Consider the following 27,041-nt stretch of genomic DNA (forward strand, 5'->3'; position numbering starts at 1 on the left):
TATTCTTGGAGTACCTCTGTGGTTCTTCTAAAGGCCTTTAGCTTCTCCTTCTCCTTGTATCCCCATCTGGAGGACTGAGTCTGGTCCTGGCTGCCTGCTCTCTGAACTGAGTGCTACATACATCGCTGAATCTTCTCCATTGGGTCTTCTGCTGGTTTGACAACACGTACCGAAAAACCTCTATCCACCATGTCTTTGGTCGCCTCTGCTGCAGAGTTGTACAAGCGAGTTTCTCCCTCGTAGAAAACACAAAACTTTGCCGGAAAGGGTGTCTGGAACCTGATTTTATTGTCTCTTAAAACTCTCTTTGCCTCAGCATGTTCCTTTCTTTTCTTCATCACTTCAGGTGTGTAATCGTGATCAACATACACTCTTTGTCCTTCTAAGAGAAAACCTTTCTTCTCCCAAGCCTTTTTGATGATGTCCTCTTTGCACTTGTGGCTTGAAAATATCACTACTGTCGATCTTGGTGGTGTGTCGTTGGGTGGGCGGGGTCCCAGCGATCTGTGGGCTCTCTCCACACTGAGCTGATATGTGAGCGGCAGGTCAAGCTTTTCTCTCAATAGCTGCTCCACAAACGCACTCATTGACTCTGCTCCATTTTCAGCCCCTTCTTTGACTCCATGCAAGCGCACATTATCCCTCCGTGCCCTCCCTTCTTGATCGATTTGTCTCTCCTCCAGCTTTCTGTGAAGTTTGATAAGCTCACATGTTACTTCCTCAATACTTAATATATGCTCCTCCGTGTCCTTAATTCTTCTTTCTGCTTCGTCAATCCTGCCATTCATCAGTTTAAGGTCTTCCCTGATGCCGGTAAGACCCTCTGTTGTCTCACGTCTGAACTCTCTTATCTCCCGCAGAATCGCGTCCAAATCTGACATTTTCTCTGGTACTTCCTCTGTTTCAGGCGGTAGCTCCCCCATTAGCATTAGCTCTGACGTTAGCTTAACTTGCTCGTGGTCTTCATCTCTGCGTAGTTTGGCGTTCCCAGCCTTTTTAGATTTCAATTTACTTCCTGACATATTACAAGCCCCTGATATTATCTTCAAGTCCTCTGCATTTATCTCAGGTTTTGGGCATTTGGGGCATTTTCTCAGCTTTTATCGGGGAGCTGCTTTCCTACAATGTCGCCATGTTCAACCCTGACCCGGAAGTCCTACAACAAAAGTTTAAATTTCATTCCAGTTTAAAGTGATGATGTCATAAAGGCTGGTTAAAAGCAGCCTGTTTCTGATTTCTTCAGTCTGAGCTTCTTTTGGTTTTTGTTTGGATGCTCAAAGTCTGATGTTTTTGATGAAGAAGAAGAAAAAAAAGGTGATTAAATGCAAGTCCCCCTGCAGTCTGTGAGCCTGGCCAAGAGGCGGATCGAGGACCTCATCCTAGGTGAGCAGGCGGACAGAACCATCAGCGACCCGCTCATCAGCAAGCTGTCTCCGGGCGACATGGAGCAGCTGAAGGCGCTGCAGAGGAAGCTGACGGTCAGCATCTCGCTGACGACTGGCATGGACGACCAGGAACCGTCCATCCACGTGGAGGGACTGACCAGGGACGTCCTGTCCGCAGAGTCGGCAGTAAGGTGAGCACACGCTGTTCCCGCGCCGCTAACCTCCGGTGTGCTCACACCGCATTCACAAAGATAGCAGTGTAAAGTCTGAAGTACACAGGATGTGTTGATTTAAAAGTTTATCGTAATCATGGATGACGACAGGTGCATTGACTCTAATGACTCAAAAAAACAAAACAAAAAAAGATTCTTCTGAGTTGAAACTTGGTGAACTTTCACACAAAAACTCAGGCTGATGCTCACTTAAGCCCCTTTCACACTGGGCCTGCGTAGAGTTGCATTGTGATGTGTATCTAATATGCAGGAATGGCTGTGCAAGTTGCGCGCAGGGGAAAATTAAAAAGTTGTGCGGCGGAGGGAGAAGCTTGGTACCATGTTTTTACAGACTGCCTGGACATACAGATGGATTTGATACCTTTGAAAAAGTCAGAATGCATTATTTCCAGGAGTAAATGGACTTTATTTAACGTGCCACAATCGTGAGAGAACAAGAGGAGGTGAAAGTGGAGCTACAGCCGGCGATCGTGCGCGCGATCTGTTGGTGAGGAGTTAGTGGACGTGCACGTCCTCTTTCTGCCGATGCATCTGTGAGGAGTGGACATGGAAGCTTGATCTGCCTCTTCTTCTTCCATGGTTTTGCAACTTCACTGCCAGTAACGTTCCGCAGGATGAATAAAATCTAGCAATGCAGGTGTGTACTGATTTAAAAAAAATAAAATAAAAAAAAAAAAGGAAAAGGATTTTTCACCGGACTGGCGTAGGGTTGTGTACACTTCAATCAATCAATCAATCAACTTTTTTCTTATATAGCGCCAAATCACAACAAACAGTTGCCCCAAGGCGCTCCATATTGCAAGGCAAGGCCATACAATAACCATGAAAAACCCCAACGGTCAAAACGACCCCCTATGAGCAAGCACTTGGCCACAGTGGGAAGGAAAAACTCCCTTTTAACAGGAAGAAACCTCCAGCAGAACCAGGCTCAGGGAGGGGCAGTCTTCTGCTGAGACTGGTTGGGGCTGAGGGAAAGAACCAGGAAAAAGACATGCCGAGAAGGGGGGCAGAGATCGATCACTAATGATTAAATGCAGAGTGATGCATATGGAGCAAAAAAAGAAAGAAACAGTGCATCATGGGAACCCCCCCACAGTCTACGTCTAAAGCAACATAACCAAGGGATGGTCCAGGGTCACCCGATCCAGCCCTAACTATAAGCCTTAGCGAAAAGGAAAGTTTTAAGCCTAATCTTAAAAGTAGAGAGGGTATCTGTCTCCCTGATCTGAATTGGGAGCTGGTTCCACAGGAGAGGAGCCTGAAAGCTGAAGGCTCTGCCTCCCATTCTACTCTTACAAACCCTAGGAACTACAAGTAAGCCCGCAGTCTGAGAGCGAAGCGCTCTAATGGGGTAATATGGTACTACGAGGTCCCTAAGATAAGATGGGACCTGATTATTCAAAACCTTATAAGTAAGAAGAAGAATTTTAAATTCTATTCTAGAATTAACAGGAAGCCAATGAAGAGAGGCCAATATGGGTGAGATATGCTCTCTCCTGCTAGTCCCCGTCAGTACTCTAGCTGCAGCATTCTGAACCAACTGAAGGCTTTTTAGGGAACTTTTAGGACAACCTGATAATAATGAATTACAATAGTCCAGCCTAGAGGAAATAAATGCATGAATTAGTTTTTCAGCATCACTCTGAGACAAGACCTTTCTGATTTTAGAGATATTGCGTAAATGCAAAAAGGCAGTCCTACATATTTGTTTAATATGCGCTTTGAATGACATATCCTGATCAAAAATAACTCCAAGATTTCTCACAGTATTACTAGAGATCAGGGAAATGCCATCCAGAGTAACGATCTGGTTAGACACCATGCTTCTAAGATTTGTGGGGCCAAGTACAATAACTTCAGTTTTATCTGAGTTTAAAAGCAGGAAATTAGAGGTCATCCATGTCTTTATGTCTGTAAGACAATCCTGCAGTTTAGCTAATTGGTGTGTATCCTCTGGCTTCATGGATAGATAAAGCTGGGTATCATCTGCGTAACAATGAAAATTTAAGCAATACCGTCTAATAATACTGCCCAAGGGAAGCATGTATAAAGTGAATAAAATTGGTCCTAGCACAGAACCTTGTGGAACTCCATAATTAACTTTAGTCTGTGAAGAAGATTCCCCATTTACATGAACAAACTGTAATCTATTAGACAAATATGATTCAAACCACCGCAGCGCAGTGCCTTTAATACCTATGACATGCTCTAATCTCTGTAATAAAATTTTATGGTCAACAGTATCAAAAGCAGCACTGAGGTCCAACAGAACAAGCACAGAGATAAGTCCACTGTCCGAAGCCATAAGAAGATCATTTGTAACCTTCACTAATGCTGTTTCTGTACTATGATGAATTCTAAAACCTGACTGAAACTCTTCAAATAGACCATTCCTCTGCAGGTGATCAGTTAGCTGTTTTACAACTACCCTCTCAAGAATCTTTGAGAGAAAAGGAAGGTTGGAGATTGGCCTATAATTAGCTAAGATAGCTGGGTCAAGTGATGGCTTTTTAAGTAATGGTTTAATTACTGCCACCTTAAAGGCCTGTGGTACATAACCAACTAACAAAGATAGATTGATCATATTTAAGATTGAAGCATTAATAATGGTAGGACTTCCTTGAGCAGCCTGGCAGGAATGGGGTCTAATAAGCATGTTGATGGTTTGGATGAAGTAACTAATGAAAATAACTCAGACAGAACAATCGGAGAGAAAGAGTCTAACCAAATACCGGCATCACTGAAAGCAGCCAAAGATAACGATACATCTTTGGGATGGTTATGAGTAATTTTTTCTCTAATAGTCAAAATTTTGTTAGCAAAGAAAGTCATGAAGTCATCACTAGTTAAAGTTAATGGAATACTCAGCTCAATAGAGCTCTGACTCTTTGTCAGCCTGGCTACAGTGCTGAAAAGAAACCTGGGGTTGTTCTTATTTTCTTCAATTAGTGATGAGTAGAAAGATGTCCTAGCTTCACGGAGGGCTTTCTTATAGAGCAACAAACTCTTTTTCCAGGCTAAGTGAAGATCTTCTAAATTAGTGAGACACCATTTCCTCTCCAACTTACGGGTTATCTGCTTTAAGCTACGAGTTTGTGAGTTATACCACGGAGTCAGACACTTCTGATTTAAAGCTGTCTTTTTCAGAGGAGCTACAGCATCCAAAGTTGTCTTCAATGAGGATGTAAAACTATTGACAAGATACTCTAGCTCCCTTACAGAGTTTAGGTAGCTTCTCTGCTCTGTGTTGGTATATGACATTAGACATCCAGTGTTCTATACCAAAAGTCTGCGAAAAAATTAAACATAATAATTTTTTGCGTCCCTCAGCGTATTGCCACGTAGGGATGCATAAGCCTGGAGTAGTCGGTACGCCCGACCAACTCTACGGTGGCCCGGCGTGAAAGGGGCTTTAGACTTGCACTGGTGCTGCTGACCAGTGTGAGGAGTAAACTGGTTTTATGTGTCTTTGCAGCTCGTTAAGTTGTTGTGTTGGATAACGGAGTTTTAGTTGCATATTTACAACACAAGAAGTACAGCTGGACCCGCTGACTTGTGTGACGCATTTGTCCCTGCTGACGACAGGGACATCATCCGAAAAGTGGAGCGGAAGGAGAACCAGAAGATGAAGGCGCTGCAGGTGGCCGAGAAGGTGGAATGGCAGTTTAGGGATCCCAGTGGAACCTTGGTGACCTTTGACATGTACACCAACCTGGAACTGGAGGAGGCTCTGGGGAAGAACCAAGACGTGACGATCAAAATCAACAATGTCCCATATGTCGCCAGAGTGATTCACGAACGGGCCTTCGCTGACCAAGGCAAGAAAGAGATGGAACTTCATCGAAAAGTGTTAAAGGGTGAGTGGATTTAGGATCTCTGATTTAAATCAGTGTTTCTCAAACATTTTCAGACCGAGGAGCCATTTAACCAGTTGTTGAAGAATTTTAAAGATACTTATCAATGATTAATGTCTTTGATTCTGTTTTTGTTTATATATATATATATATATATATATATATATATATATATATATATATACACTCAACAAAAATATAAACGCAACACTTTTGGTTTTGTTCCCATTTTGTATGAGATGAACTCAAAGATCTAAAACTTTTTCCAAATACACAATATCACCATTTCCCTCAAATATTGTTCACAAACCAGTCTAAATCTGTGATAGTGAGCACTTCTCCTTTGCTGAGATAATCCATCCCACCTCACAGGTGTGCCATACCAAGATGCTGATTAGACACCATGATTAGTGCACAGGTGTGCCTTAGACTGTCCACAATAAAAGGCCACTCTGAAAGGTGCAGTTTTGTTTTATTGGGGGGGGATACCAGTCAGTATCTGGTGTGACCACCATTTGCCTCATGCAGTGCAACACATCTCCGCATAGAGTTGATCAGGTTGTCAATTGTGGCCTGTGGAATGTTGGTCCACTCCTCTTCAATGGCTGTGTGAAGTTGCTGGATATTGGCAGGAACTGGTACACGTTGTCGTATACGCCGGTCCAGAGCATCCCAAACATGCTCAATGGGTGACATGTCCGGTGAGTATGCCGGCCATGCAAGAACTGGGACATTTTCAGCTTCCAAGAATTGTGTACAGATCCTTGCAACATGGGGCCGTGCATTATCCTGCTGCAACATGAGGTGATGTTCTTGGATGTATGGCACAACAATGGGCCTCAGGATCTCGTCACGGTATCTCTGTGCATTCAAAATGCCATCAATAAAATGCACCTGTGTTCTTCGTCCATAACAGACGCCTGCCCATACCATAACCCCACCGCCACCATGGGCCACTCGATCCACAACATTGACATCAGAAAACCGCTCACCCACATGACGCCACACACGCTGTCTGCCATCTGCCCTGAACAGTGTGAACCGGGATTCATCCGTGAAGAGAACACCTCTCCAACGTGCCAAACGCCAGCGAATGTGAGCATTTGCCCACTCAAGTCGGTTACGACGACGAACTGGAGTCAGGTCGAGACCCCGATGAGGACGACGAGCATGCAGATGACTACTGGCTCTTGCTTGCCTCTACTGGTGGTTGGCTCTCACTGCGGTATTGTGTCAGTTCCTGTTCCGGAGCACAGCGGTGTTTTTCTGTATCTGTTAGCTGTTTAATCTGCGCAGTTAGATTGATCTAGTTATCTAGATTACGATTTGTTTCCCAGTGTAATCTTTACGTGCCTTAACTAAAGCACTCCTTCTGCTGAATCACCTCTAAATTATTTACACATTATTCACTTTGCGTGTTTTTAGGAATCCGCTAGCTTAGCGTAGCTACTAGCTCTTAGCCGATTTAGCATGGCGGCTTCTCCTGTCTCTCCCGCACTTTTCTGCTCTGGGTGTGAAATGTTTAGTTATTCCTCGGCCTCCTTTAGCAGTAACGGTACTTGTAATAAGTGTAGCTTATTCGTAGCTTTGGAGGCCAGGCTGGGCGAATTGGAGACTCAGCTCCGCACCGTGGAAAATTCTACAGCTAGCCAGGCCCCTGTAGTCGGTGCGGACCAAGGTAGCTTAGCCGCCGTTAGTTACCCCCTGGCAGATCCCGAGCAGCCGGGAAAGCAGGCCGACTGGGTGACTGTGAGGAGGAAGCGTAGCCCTAAACAGAAGCCCCGTGTACACCGCCAACCCGTTCACATTTCTAACCGTTTTTCCCCACTCGACGACACACCCGCCGAGGATCAAACTCTGGTTATTGGCGACTCTGTTTTGAGAAATGTGAAGTTAGCGACACCAGCAATCATAGTCAATTGTCTTCCGGGGGCCAGAGCAGGCGACATTGAAGGAAATTTGAAACTGCTGGCTAAGGCTAAGCGTAAATTTGGTAAGATTGTAATTCACGTCGGCAGTAATGACACCCGGTTACGCCAATCGGAGGTCACTAAAATTAACATTAAATCGGTGTGTAACTTTGCAAAAACAATGTCGGACTCTGTAGTTTTCTCTGGGCCCCTCCCCAATCGGACCGGGAGTGACATGTTTAGCCGCATGTTCTCCTTGAATTGCTGGCTGTCTGAGTGGTGTCCAAAAAATGAGGTGGGCTTCATAGATAATTGGCAAAGCTTCTGGGGAAAACCTGGTCTTGTTAGGAGAGACGGCATCCATCCGACTTTGGATGGAGCAGCTCTCATTTCTAGAAATCTGGCCAATTTTCTTACCAGGAAGCAGAGTTGTAGTCTTACACACCTCTCTGCAGCTTCTCTCCCCCTGCCATCCCCTCATTACCCCATCCCCGTAGAGACGGTGCCTGCTCCCAGACTACCAATAACCAGCAAAAATCTATTTAAGCATAAAAATTCAAAAAGAAAAAATAATATAGCACCTTCAACTGCACCACAGACTAAAACAGTTAAATGTGGTCTATTAAACATTAGGTCTCTCTCTTCTAAGTCCCTGTTGGTAAATGATATAATAATTGATCAACATATTGATTTATTCTGCCTTACAGAAACCTGGTTACAGCAGGATGAATATGTTAGTTTAAATGAGTCAACACCCCCGAGTCACACTAACTGTCAGAATGCTCGTAACACAGGCCGGGGCGAAGGATTAGCAGCAATCTTCCATTCCAGCTTATTAATTAATCAAAAACCCAGACAGAGCTTTAATTCATTTGAAAGCTTGACTCTTAGTCTTGTCCATCCAAATTGGAAGTCCCAAAAACCAGTTTTATTTGTTATTATCTATCGTCCACCTGGTCGTTACTGTGAGTTTCTCTGTGAATTTTCAGACCTTTTGTCTGACTTAGTGCTTAGCTCAGATAAGATAATTATAGTGGGCGTTTTTAACATCGACACAGATGCTGAGAATGACAGCCTCAACACTGCATTTAATCTATTATTAGACTCTATTGGCTTTGCTCAAAAAGTAAATGAGTCCACCCACCACTTTAATCATATCTTAGATCTTGTTCTGACTTATGGTATGGAAATAGAAGACTTAACAGTATTCCCTGAAAACTCCCTTCTGTCTGATCATTTCTTAATAACATTTACATTTACTCTGATGGACTACCCAGCAGTGGGGAATAAGTTTCATTACACTAGAAGTCTTTCAGAAAGCGCTGTAACTAGGTTTAAGGATATGATTCCTTCTTTATGTTCTCTAATGCCATATACCAACACAGTGCAGAGTAGCTACCTAAACTCTGTAAGTGAGATAGAGTATCTCGTCAATAGTTTTACATCCTCATTGAAGACAACTTTGGATGCTGTAGCTCCTCTGAAAAAGAGAGCTTTAAATCAGAAGTGCCTGACTCCGTGGTATAACTCACAAACTCGTAGCTTAAAGCAGATAACCCGTAAGTTGGAGAGGAAATGGTGTCTCACTAATTTAGAAGATCTTCACTTAGCCTGGAAAAAGAGTCTGTTGCTCTATAAATAAGCCCTCCGTAAAGCTAGGACATCTTTCTACTCATCACTAATTGAAGAAAATAAGAACAACCCCAGGTTTCTTTTCAGCACTGTAGCCAGGCTGACAAAGAGTCAGAGCTCTATTGAGCTGAGTATTCCATTAACTTTAACTAGTAATGACTTCATGACTTTCTTTGCTAACAAAATTTTAACTATTAGAGAAAAAATTACTCATAACCATCCCAAACACGTATCGTTATCTTTGGCTGCTTTCAGTGATGCCGGTATTTGGTTAGACTCTTTCTCTCCGATTGTTCTGTCTGAGTTATTTTCATTAGTTACTTCATCCAAACCATCAACATGTTTATTAGACCCCATTCCTACCAGGCTGCTCAAGGAAGCCCTACCATTATTTAATGCTTCGATCTTAAATATGATCAATCTATCTTTGTTAGTTGGCTAAGTACCACAGGCTTTTAAGGTGGCAGTAATTAAACCATTACTTAAAAGCCATCACTTGACCCAGCTATCTTAGCTAATTATAGGCCAATCTCCAACCTTCCTTTTCTCTCAAAAATTCTTGAAAGGGTAGTTGTAAAACAGCTAACTGATCATCTGCAGAGGAATGGTCTATTTGAAGAGTTTCAGTCAGGTTTTAGAATTCATCATAGTACAGAAACAGCATTAGTGAAGGTTACAAATGATCTTCTTATGGCCTCGGACAGTGGACTCATCTCTGTGCTTGTTCTGTTAGACCTCAGTGCTGCTTTTGATACTGTTGACCATAAAATTTTATTACAGAGATTAGAGCATGCCATAGGTATTAAAGGCACTGCGCTGCGGTGGTTTGAATCATATTTGTCTAATAGATTACAATTTGTTCATGTAAATGGGGAATCTTCTTCACAGACTAAAGTTAATTATGGAGTTCCACAAGGTTCTGTGCTAGGACCAATTTTATTCACTTTATACATGCTTCCCTTAGGCAGTATTATTAGACGGTATTGCTTAAATTTTCATTGTTACGCAGATGATACCCAGCTTTATCTATCCATGAAGCCAGAGGACACACACCAATTAGCTAAACTGCAGGATTGTCTTACAGACATAAAGACATGGATGACCTCTAATTTCCTGCTTTTAAACTCAGATAAAACTGAAGTTATTGTACTTGGCCCCACAAATCTTAGAAACATGGTGTCTAACCAGATCCTTACTCTGGATGGCATTACCCTGACCTCTAGTAATACTGTGAGAAATCTTGGAGTCATTTTTGATCAGGATATGTCATTCAAAGCGCATATTAAACAAATATGTAGGACTGCTTTTTTGCATTTACGCAGTATCTCTAAAATCAGAAAGGTCTTGTCTCAGAGTGATGCTGAAAAACTAATTCATGCATTTATTTCCTCTAGGCTGGACTATTGTAATTCATTATTATCAGGTTGTCCTAAAAGTTCCCTAAAAAGCCTTCAGTTAATTCAAAATGCTGCAGCTAGAGTACTGACGGGGACTAGAAGGAGAGAGCATATCTCACCCATATTGGCCTCTCTTCATTGGCTTCCTGTTAATTCTAGAATAGAATTTAAAATTCTTCTTCTTACTTATAAGGTTTTGAATAATCAGGTCCCATCTTATCTTAGGGACCTCGTAGTACCATATCACCCCAATAGAGCGCTTCGCTCTCAGACTGCAGGCTTACTTGTAGTTCCTAGGGTTTGTAAGAGTAGAATGGGAGGCAGAGCCTTCAGCTTTCAGGCTCCTCTCCTGTGGAACCAGCTCCCAATTCAGATCAGGGAGACAGACACCCTCTCTACTTTTAAGATTAGGCTTAAAACTTTCCTTTTTGCTAAAGCTTATAGTTAGGGCTGGATCAGGTGACCCTGAACCATCCCTTAGTTATGCTGCTATAGACGTAGACTGCTGGGGGGTTCCCATGATGCACTGTTTCTTTCTCTTTTTGCTCTTGTATGCACCACTCTGCATTTAATCATTAGTGATCGATCTCTGCTCCCCTCCACAGCATGTCTTTTTCCTGGTTCTCTCCCTCAGCCCCAACCAGTCCCAGCAGAAGACTGCCCCTCCCTGAGCCTGGTTCCGCTGGAGGTTTCTTCCTGTTAAAAGGGAGTTTTTCCTTCCCACTGTAGCCAAGTGCTTGCTCACAGGGGGTCGTTTTGACCGTTGGGGTTTTACATAATTATTGTATGGCCTTGCCTTACAATATAAAGCGCCTTGGGGCAACTGTTTGTTGTGATTTGGCGCTATATAAAAAAATTGATTGATTGATTGATATGGAATGTTCAATTTGTAAGTGTGACTTATTGTATATTGAATGTGTGGGTATGTATATGCGTATGTAGATATATAGATATGGGTAGGTGTATATGTATATAAGTGACTGTGTATATGTATGTATATATTTATGTTTGTAAAGTATATACGTATGTATATAGGTATATATGGCACAGCCCAAGCAGAGGGTCACCCCCAAGAGCCTGGTCTGCTTGAGGTTTCTTCCTTATAGGGAGTTTTTCCTCACCACAGTTGCCTAGTGCTTGCTCTGGGGGTTGGTAAGGTTAGTCCTTACTGGTGTAAAGTGCCTTGATTCGACTTTCTTGTGATCTGGTACTATATAAATATAATTATAAGTGAATAGTATATTGATGTGTATGTCTGTGTGTCGACATGTAGTAGTGAATTTATATTTATGTAAATAAGACTGATTAGAATTGTTGGACTTGTACTAGCAGGGGTGGGCGCTAATAAGCTTTGCTTCAGCCCACACCCTTTCGGACTCACTAGTTTTGTCTGTGTTTGTTTGTGGAATTGTTCATTTTTTTCTATCTGAATATTTTGTGTGCCGAATAAAAACTTTGTCACTTTGTCACATAGGGAGGCAAACTCTTTCATCTTACATGCATATTTGGTTGGGGGGTCGATGGTGCTGATTATAGGGGGCGCTCAAAGTCTGGTCATTTTGCAAAATTGGCTGTATTTAAAGGCCCATAATCCTCTGCGCCATCAAGACCCCAACCAGATTTCAATGTTATCAACAAATATAGGCCCTACTCTATCAAATAGTAAGTCCTTCGGCTGCTCCCTTGTTTGCACTCGGGGTCGCCACAGCAAATCCGAGGTGGATCTGCATGTTGAATAGGCACAGGTTTTACACCGGATGCTGCAACTCCACATTACATGGCAGGGGTGGGATTTGAATCTGGAAGACCCAGCCATGACCCATCTTCAATGCTCTTACTGAGGGGAGCAGGTTGTTTGCCAAAATCTCACAGTACATGACCCCATCCATCCTGCCACCTTTCTCCACCCACTCCATCCTGCCTGCACTATTCCACTGGGCTCCCTCTTACTCACACTCTCATTCTGGCTCCTACTGACTTTCATTCCCCTTCTCTCCAGAGCATATCTCCACCTCTCCTGGCTAGACTCAACCTGCTCTCTACTAGTGATGGGATGAACACCACTGGTGCGTCAACACTGTGCCGAGCACACAAGAGTGAAACCCCGTATTGGTGCGTGTATCGCTTTAAGTAAAAATCATGTGACCGATACAGGAACTGTGTCGTTCGGCTGCGCCGTGCCAAATTATGTTTATAAGGAAACAAACTCTATCGACATGTTGCAGATTTGTTGGATGGAGTTTTTCTGGTGGATTTTTACTTACCCTCACCTTGTTCCACTGACTTCATGGCACGTTCAAAGACATTTCTCCAGTCTGGAATCATTTTGATCTTTTGACGCCAAATAAGAAATATTTTTCTCCTTTCGGCATTGTTTACTGTTATTTTTCCAATTAGATATGTTTGTATTCTTTTACAATACTGGAAGAATAACCAGAAAACATCCACACCTTTATCAATTTGCACTGAAATGTTTATGCTCACCATCTTCATCTGTACCCTGTGAAAGAGTTTTTTCTAAGGTAGGGGAACTGGTGTGTAAGAGGAGAAATCGCCTTGGAGCAAAGACACTTCAGAAACCTTTGTTCCTCAGTAAAAATGCATAAATGAATCTATATTTAGTCTTTTATTTCGTATGCTTTAACACTTAAGTTAACAAATTTCCATACATAAGTTACAAATTTTAACTCTGAATTTTAATACAGACAAATGTGCTATATTTTACAAACCAACTCAGTTTAGCATTTACACAAGGTTTTAAGCAAATTTTAAACTCTTCTCATGAACAGCTTAATTCAACACACAAATTGAGCACATGAAATTATGCAATGATGAGATCATATTTTAAATAGAGGACTGGCGATTAACTATTTCACAGGTGTTTGCAACACCGGTAACTTTTCCATCTTATTTACCTGCAATGATTTTATAACTGCTGCAGGGGTCACTATTGAGCGACCAACACAGTTCCGACACAGTTTGTGTAGTGTGTCACTCCTTGAGGTATCATCATCCCATCACTGCTCTCTACTGTCACTACAGATCACAATGTCATCTGCAAACATCATGATCCATGAAAACTCCCCTCTGATGCCATCTATCATCCTGTTCATCACCACTGCAAACAAGAACGACTGCCATTATACTAATTTTGGGGACTGTAATGTGTAACTGCTCAGAAAAAAAAATGCCATAGAAGTGGGGTTCAGATTATGATATAAAGGAATATTGTTTCTTTCGGGTTTATTCATTTCTTGAACCAGCTTATTCTGGTTAACAGATATAGGGAGGCTGGAGCCTATCCTAACACAGTGGGTGAGAGACAGGGTTCAGGTTAACCCTGGACATGCTGCTTTAATATTACTGTATGAAAGAAAATCAATGTTTCTCTGATGTCACTTTATGCAGATGACGCTGTGCTTCCTGGTCACTGGGAGGACATGAAAGGTTCCATCGTCAAGCTGGTTACATTGACTTCAGGCTCCAGCGAGTACAAAGACATAGAATGGGAGCTTAAAAAAACTGGTCTGGGAGCAAACATCCTGAAGGCAAGTCGAGATGTTCGTAACCAGCAGTGTATTTTATTTTATTTTTTTCTAAGTTGTCGCTGTTTCAGAATCAGAACTACCCTGACATCAGTGCATGTGTGTGGATGGGTGAATGTGAGGCCTTACTGTAAAGCACTTTGAGCTTTGATATAGACAGAAAAATGCTATTTGAATGCAGTCCAGTCTAACTGTGCCAAACACTGACATCATCAATATTCAGAATCCAATCAGTTTCAAGGTTATTGGCCAACTATGCTAGTGTTCAAACGTAGCTGGTTTACTGATGACTTAAAATGCTTTAAAACCAAATTTTATGATTATTCTGTGTGTCTAGCATGGCTTGTCGGTCAGTACTTGGAGTGAGTGAGTGAATCCACATTCTTTCAGGCACAGTAACTCCAAAATGATGACTGCCAGCAGCTTGTTAGTCACAGCGTCATTTTGGATCAACATAGGTATTGGGTAGGGGTCTATACCAGTTTGCAGTATTATTGAAGCAGCGGTATAAGATGTGTACCGTTATTCCCATCCCCATGTTTTCAACATGGCGCCAATGCAGATAAAAAGAGCAGCGTGCCCACAATGAGTTTTAAAAACATATTTATGCTTTCCTTTTTTCAAATACACACGAAGTCTGAGGATGGTGCATGTGACCAAGCCTTCTCACCTGTCAATCAGGCAGCGCTTTCTGCGTAAATACACAAGTTTTTCTTCTGCTTATGTTTTCTTCCTGCTCAGACTGTGCAGGCATGCAGCCAGAGGGGTGAGGGGACAGAACACCCCCCACCCCCACCCCAACGCCCTTAGAGTAAAGGTCCACTTTCAAAGAGATTTTACACATTTCTTTATGGAGTTAAATCAGGGCCAGAAGTTTTGTAATCTGAAAATAAAAAAGATTAAAAAAATAAATTTTGAAACTGAAAATTCAATGCTTGTTCTTGAATTTTATAATCGTTTGTGTAAGATATATATTTTTCAGTTTAAATATTTTTTTGATTCAGCTCTAATTTTTTTTGATCAAATTTTTTTCATTCATATTTCTTTTTTCACCTTCAGATCTTTTTTTCACTTTCAGATCTTTTTTTTTTTTTTTTTTTCAGTTTCAAACTTTTGGTCCCGTTCTGGCGTGGGAGGGCGTGGCTTCGAGTGAGCGGGGCGTGGAATTATGAATGACAGCAGAGCAATCAGTCCTCACATGATGTTGCTTTCAGGAAATGTGGGTACTTTGATAGATAATGACTGAACACTTTCTGTCCACTGTGTTGTCTTGATACCTGTAAATAAAATGATGCTAAAGATGTCTATTACAAGTAATTCTAGACCAGTCTTGGTCATTTTTGATGTTTAAAAACTGGAAAATAAGCAAGATTGTAAAGTTTAACACCTATACCTAAAAAACCAATGTGTCCCAAATCCACACAAGACCGTGAAAGCAGCGCAGCATTGCCACATGCAAATGAGGCAGGTCACTCATTTTACAGGCTGCAGTGAAGTGTTACAAGCTTTCTAAGTGACACACAGAGAGACCTGGCTCAGCAGATCCGAAGGAAGCTTTTATATGGCCACAACCAAGCAGACCGCCTGTAAATTTATGGGTTTTTGGCCTATATTCTCACTTGTATTGCAAAAATATGTTGTAATAAACATAAATAAACAATATTGTAGCATTTCTCAAGTGGACAGTCTAGGCACCACAGGTCAATTGTGAGATATAAGGTCATTTCAAGGTCAGGAAGGCCAACTGCATAGATGTATGCTCAAGCACTGTATATTATAATTGAATTTCTGAATCCATCAAGCACAAATGTCCAAAATGATGATCATTGTCTGCCTTATTTAAATTATTTATGTATCCTGGCCACCAGGATTGCAGCAGTCTATAGCGTCACACCCACATGCAGCAGTGCACTTCAGGTCTTTCGTAAAACATGAACATCTAGCAGTCCGACACTTTGATGTGCATCCACATGTCACCAGCTGAAGACATGCATCTGGAATAGGTGGCAATCTCATCCAAACTGGTGTAAGGATACTTCCATCCAGTTTCCATGCATCAGTCTCAACAGGCTTTGGTACAGCAATATGCTCTTTGTCTGCCTGTAGCCAAATTTTGGCCTGGTAATTTGCACGTCTGACATGTAGCTCAAGAGCATCCCTTGTTGGTGGCACCATGTCTAAGCTTTTCTTACCTTTGGCAAATAAGTGTAGCCTTGCTTGGTCAACATTTGAAAGAGAGGGAATACCATACATCTGGCAAACATACTGTTCAACTGGAGCAAGATCCCCATCATGCCCAATGCCCCCAAGAGATGTGGTTTGTTGAGAAAATGTTTCCAACATTTCTTTTTTTTCTTTCTTTTCTTGTCAACTTGCTTTCTGCTGTGAAACTGCCATAACATGTCTTATGCCATTTTATTTCTGCTTTAGCAAAATCTTCCTGTGACAATCCTTTCTATGACATCCACAAAACATTTGTCTCCAAGCTTTTTTCTTTGTTCTGCAACATCTCTCGCTTTAGCTTTTCCTTCCACCGTAGCTTTATATGACACCTTCTGTGTTGTGACATATAAAGCAAGACCCATGTAAATCTTCACTTCCTCATTTGCGCTTGATACCTGCCACAGGATTCATGTTATAAGGTATGCAATGAAGAACTATTCTTAGACTAACTTGAATAATGAATGTACTATAACTAAACTATCCTTATTATATCCTAAGTATTAAGGTTGCAAACAAGCTTCCAAGCAGTCAGATCTAGCAGCAGAATGTTGTAAAACTTGAAACCACAGATAATTTATTCAATAATCAATCCATTCCCCATCAACTCTGACATACACTGTATATACATGTAGTACATTGCACTAAAGAAGATGTCAGTTTGTCACAAAATTTGAAGCCATTTTTTTTTTTTTTGAGTTGATGTGAATTAAATTTGATTTTAAATTACATTATTTATTTTAAAGTAGGGATAATATATACAATTTTGGCCAGGTATTGCTGCACTATTGTGCTTGACCTTTCTGACCTCAGTATGACCTTAATATGCAAGATTTTAGGTGGTATCCACCCTAGTTTGCTTTGTCATACTATTAACAATATACCCAGTATGGATACCTGCTATTAACATTCCATTCCAGCAAAAAGTTATAGAGAGGGTTTTCATGCGCCTGGCTGGTCCACTAAAATATACGATGGAGACAGGAGCAGAGTCATTATCTATCAAAGTACCCACGTTTCCTGAAAGCAACATCATGTGAGGACTGATTGCTCTGCTGTCATTCACAATTCTACACCCCTCTCAATCGAAGCCACGCCCTCCCAAGTTTGAAACTGAAAAAATAAGATCTGAAAGTGAAAAAGATCTGAAGGTGAAAAAAAAAAAGAAATATGAATGAAAAAAATTATTTGATCAAAAAAAAAAATGACAAAGCTGAATCAAAAATTTATTTAAACTGAAAAATATATATCTTAAACTTATTTTTATTTTGATAATACTTTTTAAATGATTATAAAATTCAAGAACAAACATTGAATTTCCAGTTTCAAAATTTATTTTTTCAATCTTTTTTTATTTTCAGATTACAAAACTTTAATTTTCGGTTTCAACATTTATTTTTTCAATCTTTTTTTATTTTCAGATTACAAAACTTTTGGCCTTGATTTAGCTCCATATTTCTTTGCATATAAAATAATAATAATTAACAGTGATAAACGGTGCGGCCCAGTGATGGACCGTGATATGTATAACAGGTGTAACAGATACAAAATATGAGACAACACCCACAGTCAGTGGTCAGGTTGGTCAATACTAACCAGATCATTTGCCAATTACATAGGTCTGGAGGAAGAGTATTAACTTCAAAACATGTTTCACATCACTTCAAATGTGCACCAAGTCTGTTTCTGATGGATGGTGAGTGTGATAAGACTTTCCCTCTGGCAGATCAACAATGTCACAAAACAAAACTACTTTTTGTCTCCAGTCTGTTTTCCTCCTGTTAACCAGAGACGTGTAACTCCGGTGTTGGTAAGTAAAAGTCCGACAATATGCTGCTTCTACCAATGCACCTAAAACAGGTAGTTTGAATGATGAACTCATCTGTCTGCCTGAAGAGTTGAACTAGAGCCAGCTGGTTTAGCATGTAGATGGAACAAATATGTTGTTGGACTTTTATTTGCTGAAGTCGGGGTTACACACCTCTGCTGTTTACAGAGACGTGCAGGCATGAGTCAAAAGCCCCCCAATCAGAATAAAGGTCCACTTCTGGAAGACTTTATTTTAACATAGAACAGGGAGGAGATGGACAGTGGAAGGAAGACAAGGAGACTTGGTGGTAGAATGAAAATGTCCAGGAAAGCATAAGGAGAAAGAGGTTGGCAAAAATAATTGGGATAGTCGGTGAGATCAAAAAGTACACAGGCATAGAAGGAGATGCTGCGTAAGGCGAAAGGGAGAAGTGGCAAAAGCTAAAGAAAAGGCATTTAGCAAGCTGTAAGAGACATTGAATGGTAAGGAAGGAGAAAAGGGGCAGACAATGGGACAGAGCTGGAAAGGATGTGCAGGAGGTTAGGGTGGTAAAAGATGCAAATGGTAATGTGCTGACAAGCGAGGAGTGTGTGTGTTCAGGTGGAGGGAATATTTTGAGGAGCTGATGAATGAAGAAAATGAGAAAGAGAAAAGGCTGGATGATGTTGAGAGTGTAAATCAGGAAGCACAAGAGATTCGTAAGGATGAAGTGAGGGCAGCTCTGAAGAGGATGAAGAGTGGAAAGGCAACTGGGTTAGTGGAAGCATGGAAATGTCTTGGAGAGATGGCAGTGGAGTTTCTAACGAGATTTAATTTAATTAGCTTATAATGCGCCAAATCACAGCAAAAGCCGTCTCAAGGCACCTTACATAAAACAACTCAACATAAAATTGAATAAATAATTAGAAATGAATAAAAAAATTCAAATACATAAATAAAAACAGAAGTAAAAGAATAAAAGAAATAAAAATAAAAACTATTCATAAGAAAGAGAATAAAAATAGGTTTTAAGTCTTGACTTAAAAATGTCCACGGACTCAGACTTCCTCATGGTCGCAGGAAGACTGTTCCACAGGGTGGGTGCACGATCCGAAAAGGCTCTTTGACCTGCTGACTTCTTCTTCATCCTGGGAACACAAAGAAGTCCCGCATCTTGCGACCGCAAAGCCTGGGCCGGCACGTAGAGTTCCACCAGATCAGCCAAATAAGATGGCGCCAGTCCATGAACAACCCTATAAGTCAATAGCTAAACCTGAAAATCTGCTCTCACAGTGACAGGGAGCCAGTGCAAAGATGCCAAAATGGGTGTGATATGTTCAGACCTTCTGCTACGTGTCAGAAGTCTGGCGGCAGCGTTCTGAACCAGCTGAAGACCCCTAATGCTGGACTGTGGTAACCCTGAAAATAGAACATTACAATAATCTAGTCTAGAAGAAACAAAAGCATGAATCAGGGTCTCAGCATCACCCATAGACAGGATGGGGCGGATCCTCGCTATATTTCTCAGATGGAAAAAAAGCAGTCTTCGTAACATCCCTGATGTGGAGGTCAAAAGACAACGTGGGATCAAAAATTACCCCAAGGTTCCTCATTTTGTCCGTATGATGTATGACACATGAACCCAGGCTGAGCGCCAGCTGGTCAAACTGATGCCGATGTCTCGCTGGACCAAGAACCATCATTTCAGTCTTATCAAAGTTTAAAAGTAGGAAGTTACTAGACATCCAACTTCTCACTGATAGAAGATAGTCCTCCAGGGATTTAATGGGAGTGAGATTTCCTGCAGTTATCGGCATGTACAACTGAGTATCATCAGCATAACAATGAAAGGCAATCCCAAAACTCAGCAGTATACACCCAAGGGGTGCCACATACAGGGAGAAAAGCAAGGGGCCTAAAACAGATCCCTGTGGAACCCCAAATCTCATGTCAGCAAGGTCAGAGGTAGTGCCATTATACAAGACACATTGAGAACGACTGTACAGATATGACGTCAACCAGGCATGGGCACTTCCAGTAATCCCCAAAAAATTCTCCAACCTATTGAGCAAAATATGATGATCCACGGTATCAAAGGCAGCACTGAGATCTAACAACACCAAAACCGTAGTGGGGTCTGAATCCATTGCTCGCAGAAGATCATTCACTACTTTAGTGAGCGCTGTCTCTGTGGAGTGATATTTCCTAAAAGCAGACTGCAGCGACTCAAAAAGATCATTCTCAGTGAGGTGGTCTACGAGCTGCCGTGAAACCACCTTTTCTAAAATTTTGGAACAGAATGATAGATTTGATATCAGCCTGTAATTTTTCAATACACTAGGGTCAAGATTAGATTTCTTAAAGAAAGATTAATAATTTCCAGCACAGTCGGCCCAAGAGTGGGCCACAGGTACTTAAACAATTTTGTTGGTATGGGATCAAATAAACAGGTTGTGCTTTTTGTAGATGCCACAAGTTTCGTCAGCACGCCCAATGAAATACTATTAAATTCTGTCAATTGGGAGGAGGCCCTGGGGAAGACCCAGGACACACTGGAGGGACTACATCTCTCGGCTGGCTTGGGAATGCCTTGGGGTTCCCCCGGAGAAGCCGGGGGAGGTGTGTGTGGATCGGGAGGTCTGGGCGGCTTTGCTTGAGCTGCTGCCCCTGCGACCCGACACCGGATAAAGTGGAAGAAAATGGATGGATGGATGGATGGATGGATGGATGGATGGATAGGTAACACCTCAATGGTAGCGCCCACCTCCATAGCAGGTTTCAATGGCTGGGCCGAGGCGTGCTGAGATATGTTCAGCCTAATATCTTCTATTTTCTTCTCAAAATAATCCAAGAAATCCTGTGCTGAAAAGGGAGAACGACTAACAGGTGGCTGCCCGTGACTAAGAAATGCGACCGCGTTAAACAAAAACTTTGAGTTATGTTTGTTTTTACTGATCAAATCAGAGTAAAAGGCCTGCTTTGTGGACAGTAGTGCATGCTTATAATCTAAAATAGCATCCCACCACACAAGGCAGAACACCTCTAATTTGGAACAACGCCATTTCTGTTCCAAACCTCTAGCCTTCTGCCTGAGGTCACACAAATAATCATTGAACCAAGGTGACTGTGCATTGGGAGGGCGTGACCTTAAAAGAGGAGGTGCAGTCTTATCAAGTGTAGTTTTAAGCGTTACATTTAGACTATCCGCGAGGCTGTCCACTGATTTAGCATTCTCCAGATTCAAAGCTAAAATATCAGGTAGTCTGGCCTCAAGTTCAGTCATAGTTGAGGGTTTAATACGACGCCGCAGTTGTAGACAAGGTTGTTGTTCCACTAAACGTGGCAGCGTAAATGTAAACCTGATAAGTGAATGGTCAGAGACTATAGATGCGAGAGGCAAAATGTCAATATTTGTGACAGCAAACCCACGTGCAAGAACCAGATCCAGGGTATTTCCACTAATGTGTGTCGGGTCCTGAATGTATTGCTGGAATCCTAAAGCATCCACAATTTGCATAAATGATTTGCTAAGGGGATCAGAGGGCTTATTTATATGAATGTTAAAGTCACCAATAATCAAAATGTTATCTGCACTAGTTGACAAACTAGAGATGAACGCACCAAATTCATCTAAGAAGTCAGAGTATGGGCCAGGGGGCCTATAAACAGTGACAAAGTAACATAGCTGAGCTCCAGTTTTATGATCCTGACAGTACTTAGCATCACGGGTAGAACGGAGAGTCAGATGCTCAAACGAATTATATTTGTGACCCCAACAGCTAATAAAGAAAATCTAGATTTATAAAGAAAAGCCACACCCCAGCCTTGCTTCACACCACGAGACACGTGACGAAATGTGCACGCTGGTGGGCAGGCCTCATTCAGAGGAAGGAGAGTTGTGGGTTTGAACCAGGTTTCACACAAGCCAATCATATCTAAATGATGATCCATGATTAGATCATTAATCAACAGTGATTTCGAGGACAGTGATCTGATGTTCAGGAGACCCAGGGTAAGGACCTCAGTGGGGATGACAGTCTCACTGTTCGGAACCCGGCGAAGCAAGCCCAGGTTCCGAGAGCGCCACTGGCGCACATCAATCTGGCGAAGACGTGGACGGCCGGACCGACAGTCCTCAGAGCCGACCAGCGGCACCACACAGGCTCTAACCGGATCCACAAGGCGCCAGGGCAGCACAGATCCTGCCAGAATTCTGTGCACAGCTCGTCCGGAAGCCAAACAGCAGGCCAAACAGAGCTTCAGCTTCACCAGACGTCCACTTCGTTTCCCGCGGCGACGACTGTGCTTTCAGCCGAAAGGCAGCGCAGGAGCACGGCACAGAAAAGCCAGCACCTCCGATAAAAATGGGGGCGGAAAGTTTTGTCCACCCGCTGATAACCACACCGCACCACGAACCGGGGGCTGGAGATCCAGCAGAGTTTGGCGATCATACACCCGCAGTGCCTCTGACTTAAAAACAGCATAAATTAAAAACAATAAAATAACAAACAGACTGGAGAGCAGCAGACGAGCAGCCACACACAACGGCGCCATCTTGGCACTCCCAGATTGAGATTACCATTCTGGATTGGTAAACCCCTTGAGATTGTTTAATAAAATCTTGGAAAGTGAGAGGAGCGGAGATAAAGTGTGCTGGTTCCTATTTTTAAGAACAAGGGTGATGTGCAGAGCTGCAGTAACTACAGAGGCATACAGTTGATCAGCCACAGCATGCAGTTATGGGAAAGAGTAGTAGAAGCTTTGCTTAGAAAACAGGTGAAGATCTGTGAGCAGCAATATGGTTTCATGCTGAGAAAGAGCACTACAGATGCAATGTTTGCTCTGAGAATACTGTTAAAGTACAGAAAAGGCCAGAAATGACCTCTGAAGAATGACCCGGTACATTTTCAAGTCGTTACCTTTGAGAACATGTTTCTGAAATGATGTGTATATAACAATTTCAGAACAAACATAAAATACTTTGATGCAATACTTATTACACGATAAATGTCAGATCAGTATTGGTCATGATAAATAGGAAACTCTTTCATTTGTATCATTTATTTTCATTTGCCATTAAAGTTGCAGAGACTATCGGTTTTAACAGATTAATTTTTTAGTTGCTGGTGGAGTAACGCAAGTTGTGATTGTTTTGGCAGATTGAACGGGTACAAAACGAGACGCTGTGGCAGAGCTACCAGCTCATGAAGAAACAGATGGATAACAAAAACCAGAACACAAACAACGAGATGAAACTGTTTCACGGCACCTGCGCTAGCGCCATCGACTTAATCAACAAACAGGGTTTCAACCGCAGCTACGCAGGAATTCACGGTACACACATTCACCAAGCTATGAAGTCTTACAATGTGTTAAAAAAAACCTGTACATTACTGGTTTCTACTGTTTAAAATATTGGTGTACCACAAGGTTCAGTACTTGATCTTTTCTTTCTTTTTTTTCTCACATATAACTTGTTTATCCGTACTGAAACCTAAACTTTTTTCCCCCACTTCTAGCGGCAATGTACGGGAAGGGGTCATACTTTGCTGTCGATCCTGTGTACTCTGCCAGGGGCTACGCCACACGGGACCGTAATGGTCACAAACGCATGTATCTGGCCAGAGTCCTGGTGGGAGACTACACACGAGGACACCCAGACATGATCACACCACCCACCAAACCCACCGGAATATCTGCCGATCTGTACGACAGCGTGACTGACAGTGTCTCAAATCCTGCGATGTTTGTTATCTTCAATGACAATCAAGCCTATCCAGAATACCTCATCACATTGAAATGATCCCATGATGCATCATTTCTGTTGTTGCTGGAAAGGCAGATATTATAATTACAGTTTATGTAAGTTACTAAACCTGTAATTACACCATTTGTCCAAAAAAACAAAAAACTGGTCTTTCACGCTGCATGTTTCTTTGATCTTTTTATTTTTGATTTGCTATTTGAGAAATATTCCCTCAATGTTTTTTTTTATTTGAAAATTGTGGTGAGAATTTCAAATTTGGCACCTGCACCAGTGTTTGGCACATTTATCCTAGCTTAGCTTAGTCATGACACTGACCTACGATCTGTCTTGATTTGTTGCTCGTCACGCCCAAAACAGTCCTGTTCACAATAAACATAGAATTCAAATTTGAGCTGTTGAAAGTAATTTTGGTTTTAGGGGCATGAGGCCATTACATCACTTCCTTAGCCTATATGCGATATAAAGCTAGCAGTGTCGGGGATCATGTGATGCTGTGAGACGAGGTAGACGCTATCCCAGAGGCTCTCCAGATATTAACGTTTTAAAACTTATAAAAACACCCAAACCCACCTCTAAGTTTGCCAGGTGACATTATTATGGACCTGAGACCCAGAAACAAACAATGAAACCCAGCTAACGAGTATATCTTGACAACTATAGAGAAAAGTTCTTCCGAGACTAGCATCAAAGCGGCTCTTGAAATGGCAGCGACTGCACAGACACATGCTAACGAGACTACTGAAGGAAGCTACGCTCTCATTCTTCAGGAAATACGAAATGGTAATGAGTCCCTCTCCTGCAAACTCTCTGGACTAAATTCGATGCTAGATAAGTTGACGTCCCGTATGACCGAAGCTGAGGAGCAGATTGGCACGGCGGAGGACCAGCTAACAGATCTCGACTCCCGTTTCCTCAAGTTAAGTAAAGAAAATGACTTCTTAATGAAAAGGTTGATCAGTTAGAAAACTACAGCCGTCGTAATAATATACGAATCGTTAATCTCCAAGAGGGATGCGACGGGAACGACCCTCTGAAGTTATTCACTGACTGGATTCCAACCATTCTGGAACAGGAGCACTTCACAGAGACTCTGATCCCAGAGAGGGCACCCGGCAGAGCAGAGACGCAGGCATGTACTGGTGCACCTGCTAAAATCTCAAGACCGGGACAAAATCCGTTGCATCGCCTCACAATGAACCAGAGAGATGAAGGGTCCGACCATGCACGAAAATAAACCGCTGCCGTTTTTCCCCGATATGAGTGCCAACATTGTGAAACGCAGGAAGGAGTATGACCAAATGAAGGAGCTTTGGACCAGAGAGATCCAGTTTGCCCTGCTTTACCCTGCAACGATGAGGATCAATCTTCCAGATGGCAGCGAAAGATTCTTCAAGACACCAAAGGAAGCGGTGGCTTTTCTGCGCAAGTCCTGGGGACAAACATAACTGTGATCACAGGTGGATTTAATCCAGAATGCAGTATATCCTTTTCTGTTTTCAGACATTAAACTTGTTTTATACCACGTCAGTGCTAAATATCTGTGTTAAGTGATAACAGCTCTTTAAGTTGATCCTGAGGTTAAGTTTTAAAATGCTAATTGGTAACCTTTAATTCATTTTCTCAAAATATACAAGTTCTGTGAGAAAACTATCTGACCTTTTTATTTTTTTCAAAAACTATATGCATTTGAATCATGTGCGCTTGCATCAGACAAGCTTGAACCTTCGTGCGCAACAGTTCGGAAACTGTTAGAGACAGCCAGTTGGAAACCATTCGAAAGATTCAAATGGATTTCGGTGAAGATTCTGTCGGCGTCACACAGATTAAGGAGTGTTAAAACCTTTTTAAAGACGGCCCACAGCGGCAGAGGGTGCGCGGCGCACTGAGCGGCCATCGACAGGCTGGAACGACCAGATCATTTCTAAACTGAATGCTGTGTTGATCCGGGACATCATGTAACTACCACAGAAATGGCAAGAGAGCTGGACATAGCACTTTTGTGGCACATTCCACTGTTACAGGAGATTTTGTAATGAAAGACGTGCGGAGGATTTCGCGCGCCGGCATGGAGCCGCTCAATGCGTGCAACAAAAAAAAAAAACACCTCCGTGTTGGAAACCATTCAGAAGATTCAGACGGCTTTTGATGGCTTTTCAGTCGAGTGAGCATCCGAGAAATTGTGTGGCTGCGTCCCAATGCGCGAATCCGTCCGCACGTCTTTCATTACAAAATCTCCTTTAACAGTGGAATGTGCCGATAAAGTGCTGATCCCGACCTCTTCTGAAACTTCTCTGCTAGTCACACGACGTCCTGCATCAACAGAGCCTTAAATTTGGAAGTGATCTGCTCGTTCCAGCCTGTCGATGGCCGCTCAGGGCGCGGTGCGCCCGCCGCCGCCGTGGGCCATTTTTAATCCAGTTTTAATGGTCCTTAATCCGTGTGATACCGACAGAATCTTCACCGAAATCCATCTGAATCTTTTGAATGGTTTCCAACTGGCTGTCTGGCAGAGTTTCTGAAAAAGAATTCATGGAGCAAAGCGGCAGTCGCTCCGCCATTTCACTGACAATAAAAATCCGACGAGGGGGGTGGACCAGTGCTCACTCAAAGCCTTCCCACAGGCGAATGACGCAACCGACAGGCGTGAAAAAACTCACGCATGCGCACGAATGTTCAAGCTTGTCTGATGCAAGCACACATGATTCAAATCCATATAGTTTTTGAAAAAAATAAAAAGGTTGGATACATTTCTCACAGACCTCGTATAATTGGATTTGGTGTGTATGTTTTCACATGACGCCCTGGGCTGGACTAGTTGTTAATGAATCAGTTAAGGGTAATGTGTTAGTTGCAATAAGCACGTCCCAGAGTAAAAGGGTAGTTGGTGCCAAATGTTCCAGAATTGGCATTTTGGGCTGGGTGGGATTTTCTATGGTCAATGCTTTCAAATCAAATCAAATCAAATTTATAAATTTATATAGCGCCAATTCACGATGAAATTGCCTCAAGGTGCTTCACACAACATAAAAAAAAAACTGAATTAAAAATTTAAAACACAATAAAAAGACGACCATAAAAGAATACAAGAATAAAAACACATCATAACACTAATGATAAAACAAGGAAAACAAACGAGTCTTTAAACGTGACTTAAAAGTCTCCACAGTATCCGACTGCCGAATGTGTGCCGGGAGATCGTTCCACAGAGCTGGGGCACGGTAGGAGAAAGCTCTGTGACCGGCAGACTTTTTATTCACCCTGGGAACGCAGGGCCCGAGCTGGTACGTAGGGGCTTACCAGGTCAGCCAG

The 27,041-nt window shown here is 42.2% G+C and overlaps 1 protein-coding gene across 1 annotated transcript in view; it reads left to right on the plus strand.

The window, feature by feature from the left end:
• LOC117511321 (protein mono-ADP-ribosyltransferase PARP14-like) overlaps window positions 1-24,190 on the plus strand; it is a 95,868-nt gene extending 71,678 nt beyond the window's left edge. Inside the window, 5 exon segments of the mRNA XM_034171350.1 lie at window positions 1,341-1,576; window positions 5,204-5,475; window positions 13,820-13,959; window positions 23,125-23,299; window positions 23,485-24,190. Coding sequence (XP_034027241.1) covers window positions 1,341-1,576; window positions 5,204-5,475; window positions 13,820-13,959; window positions 23,125-23,299; window positions 23,485-23,768 — 1,107 coding nt within the window. The 3' untranslated portion in view covers window positions 23,769-24,190.
• The last annotated feature ends 2,851 nt before the right edge of the window (window positions 24,191-27,041 follow it).

This window comes from Thalassophryne amazonica, chromosome 5, assembly GCF_902500255.1.
Source record: "Thalassophryne amazonica chromosome 5, fThaAma1.1, whole genome shotgun sequence".
Lineage (NCBI taxonomy): Eukaryota > Metazoa > Chordata > Actinopteri > Batrachoidiformes > Batrachoididae > Thalassophryne > Thalassophryne amazonica.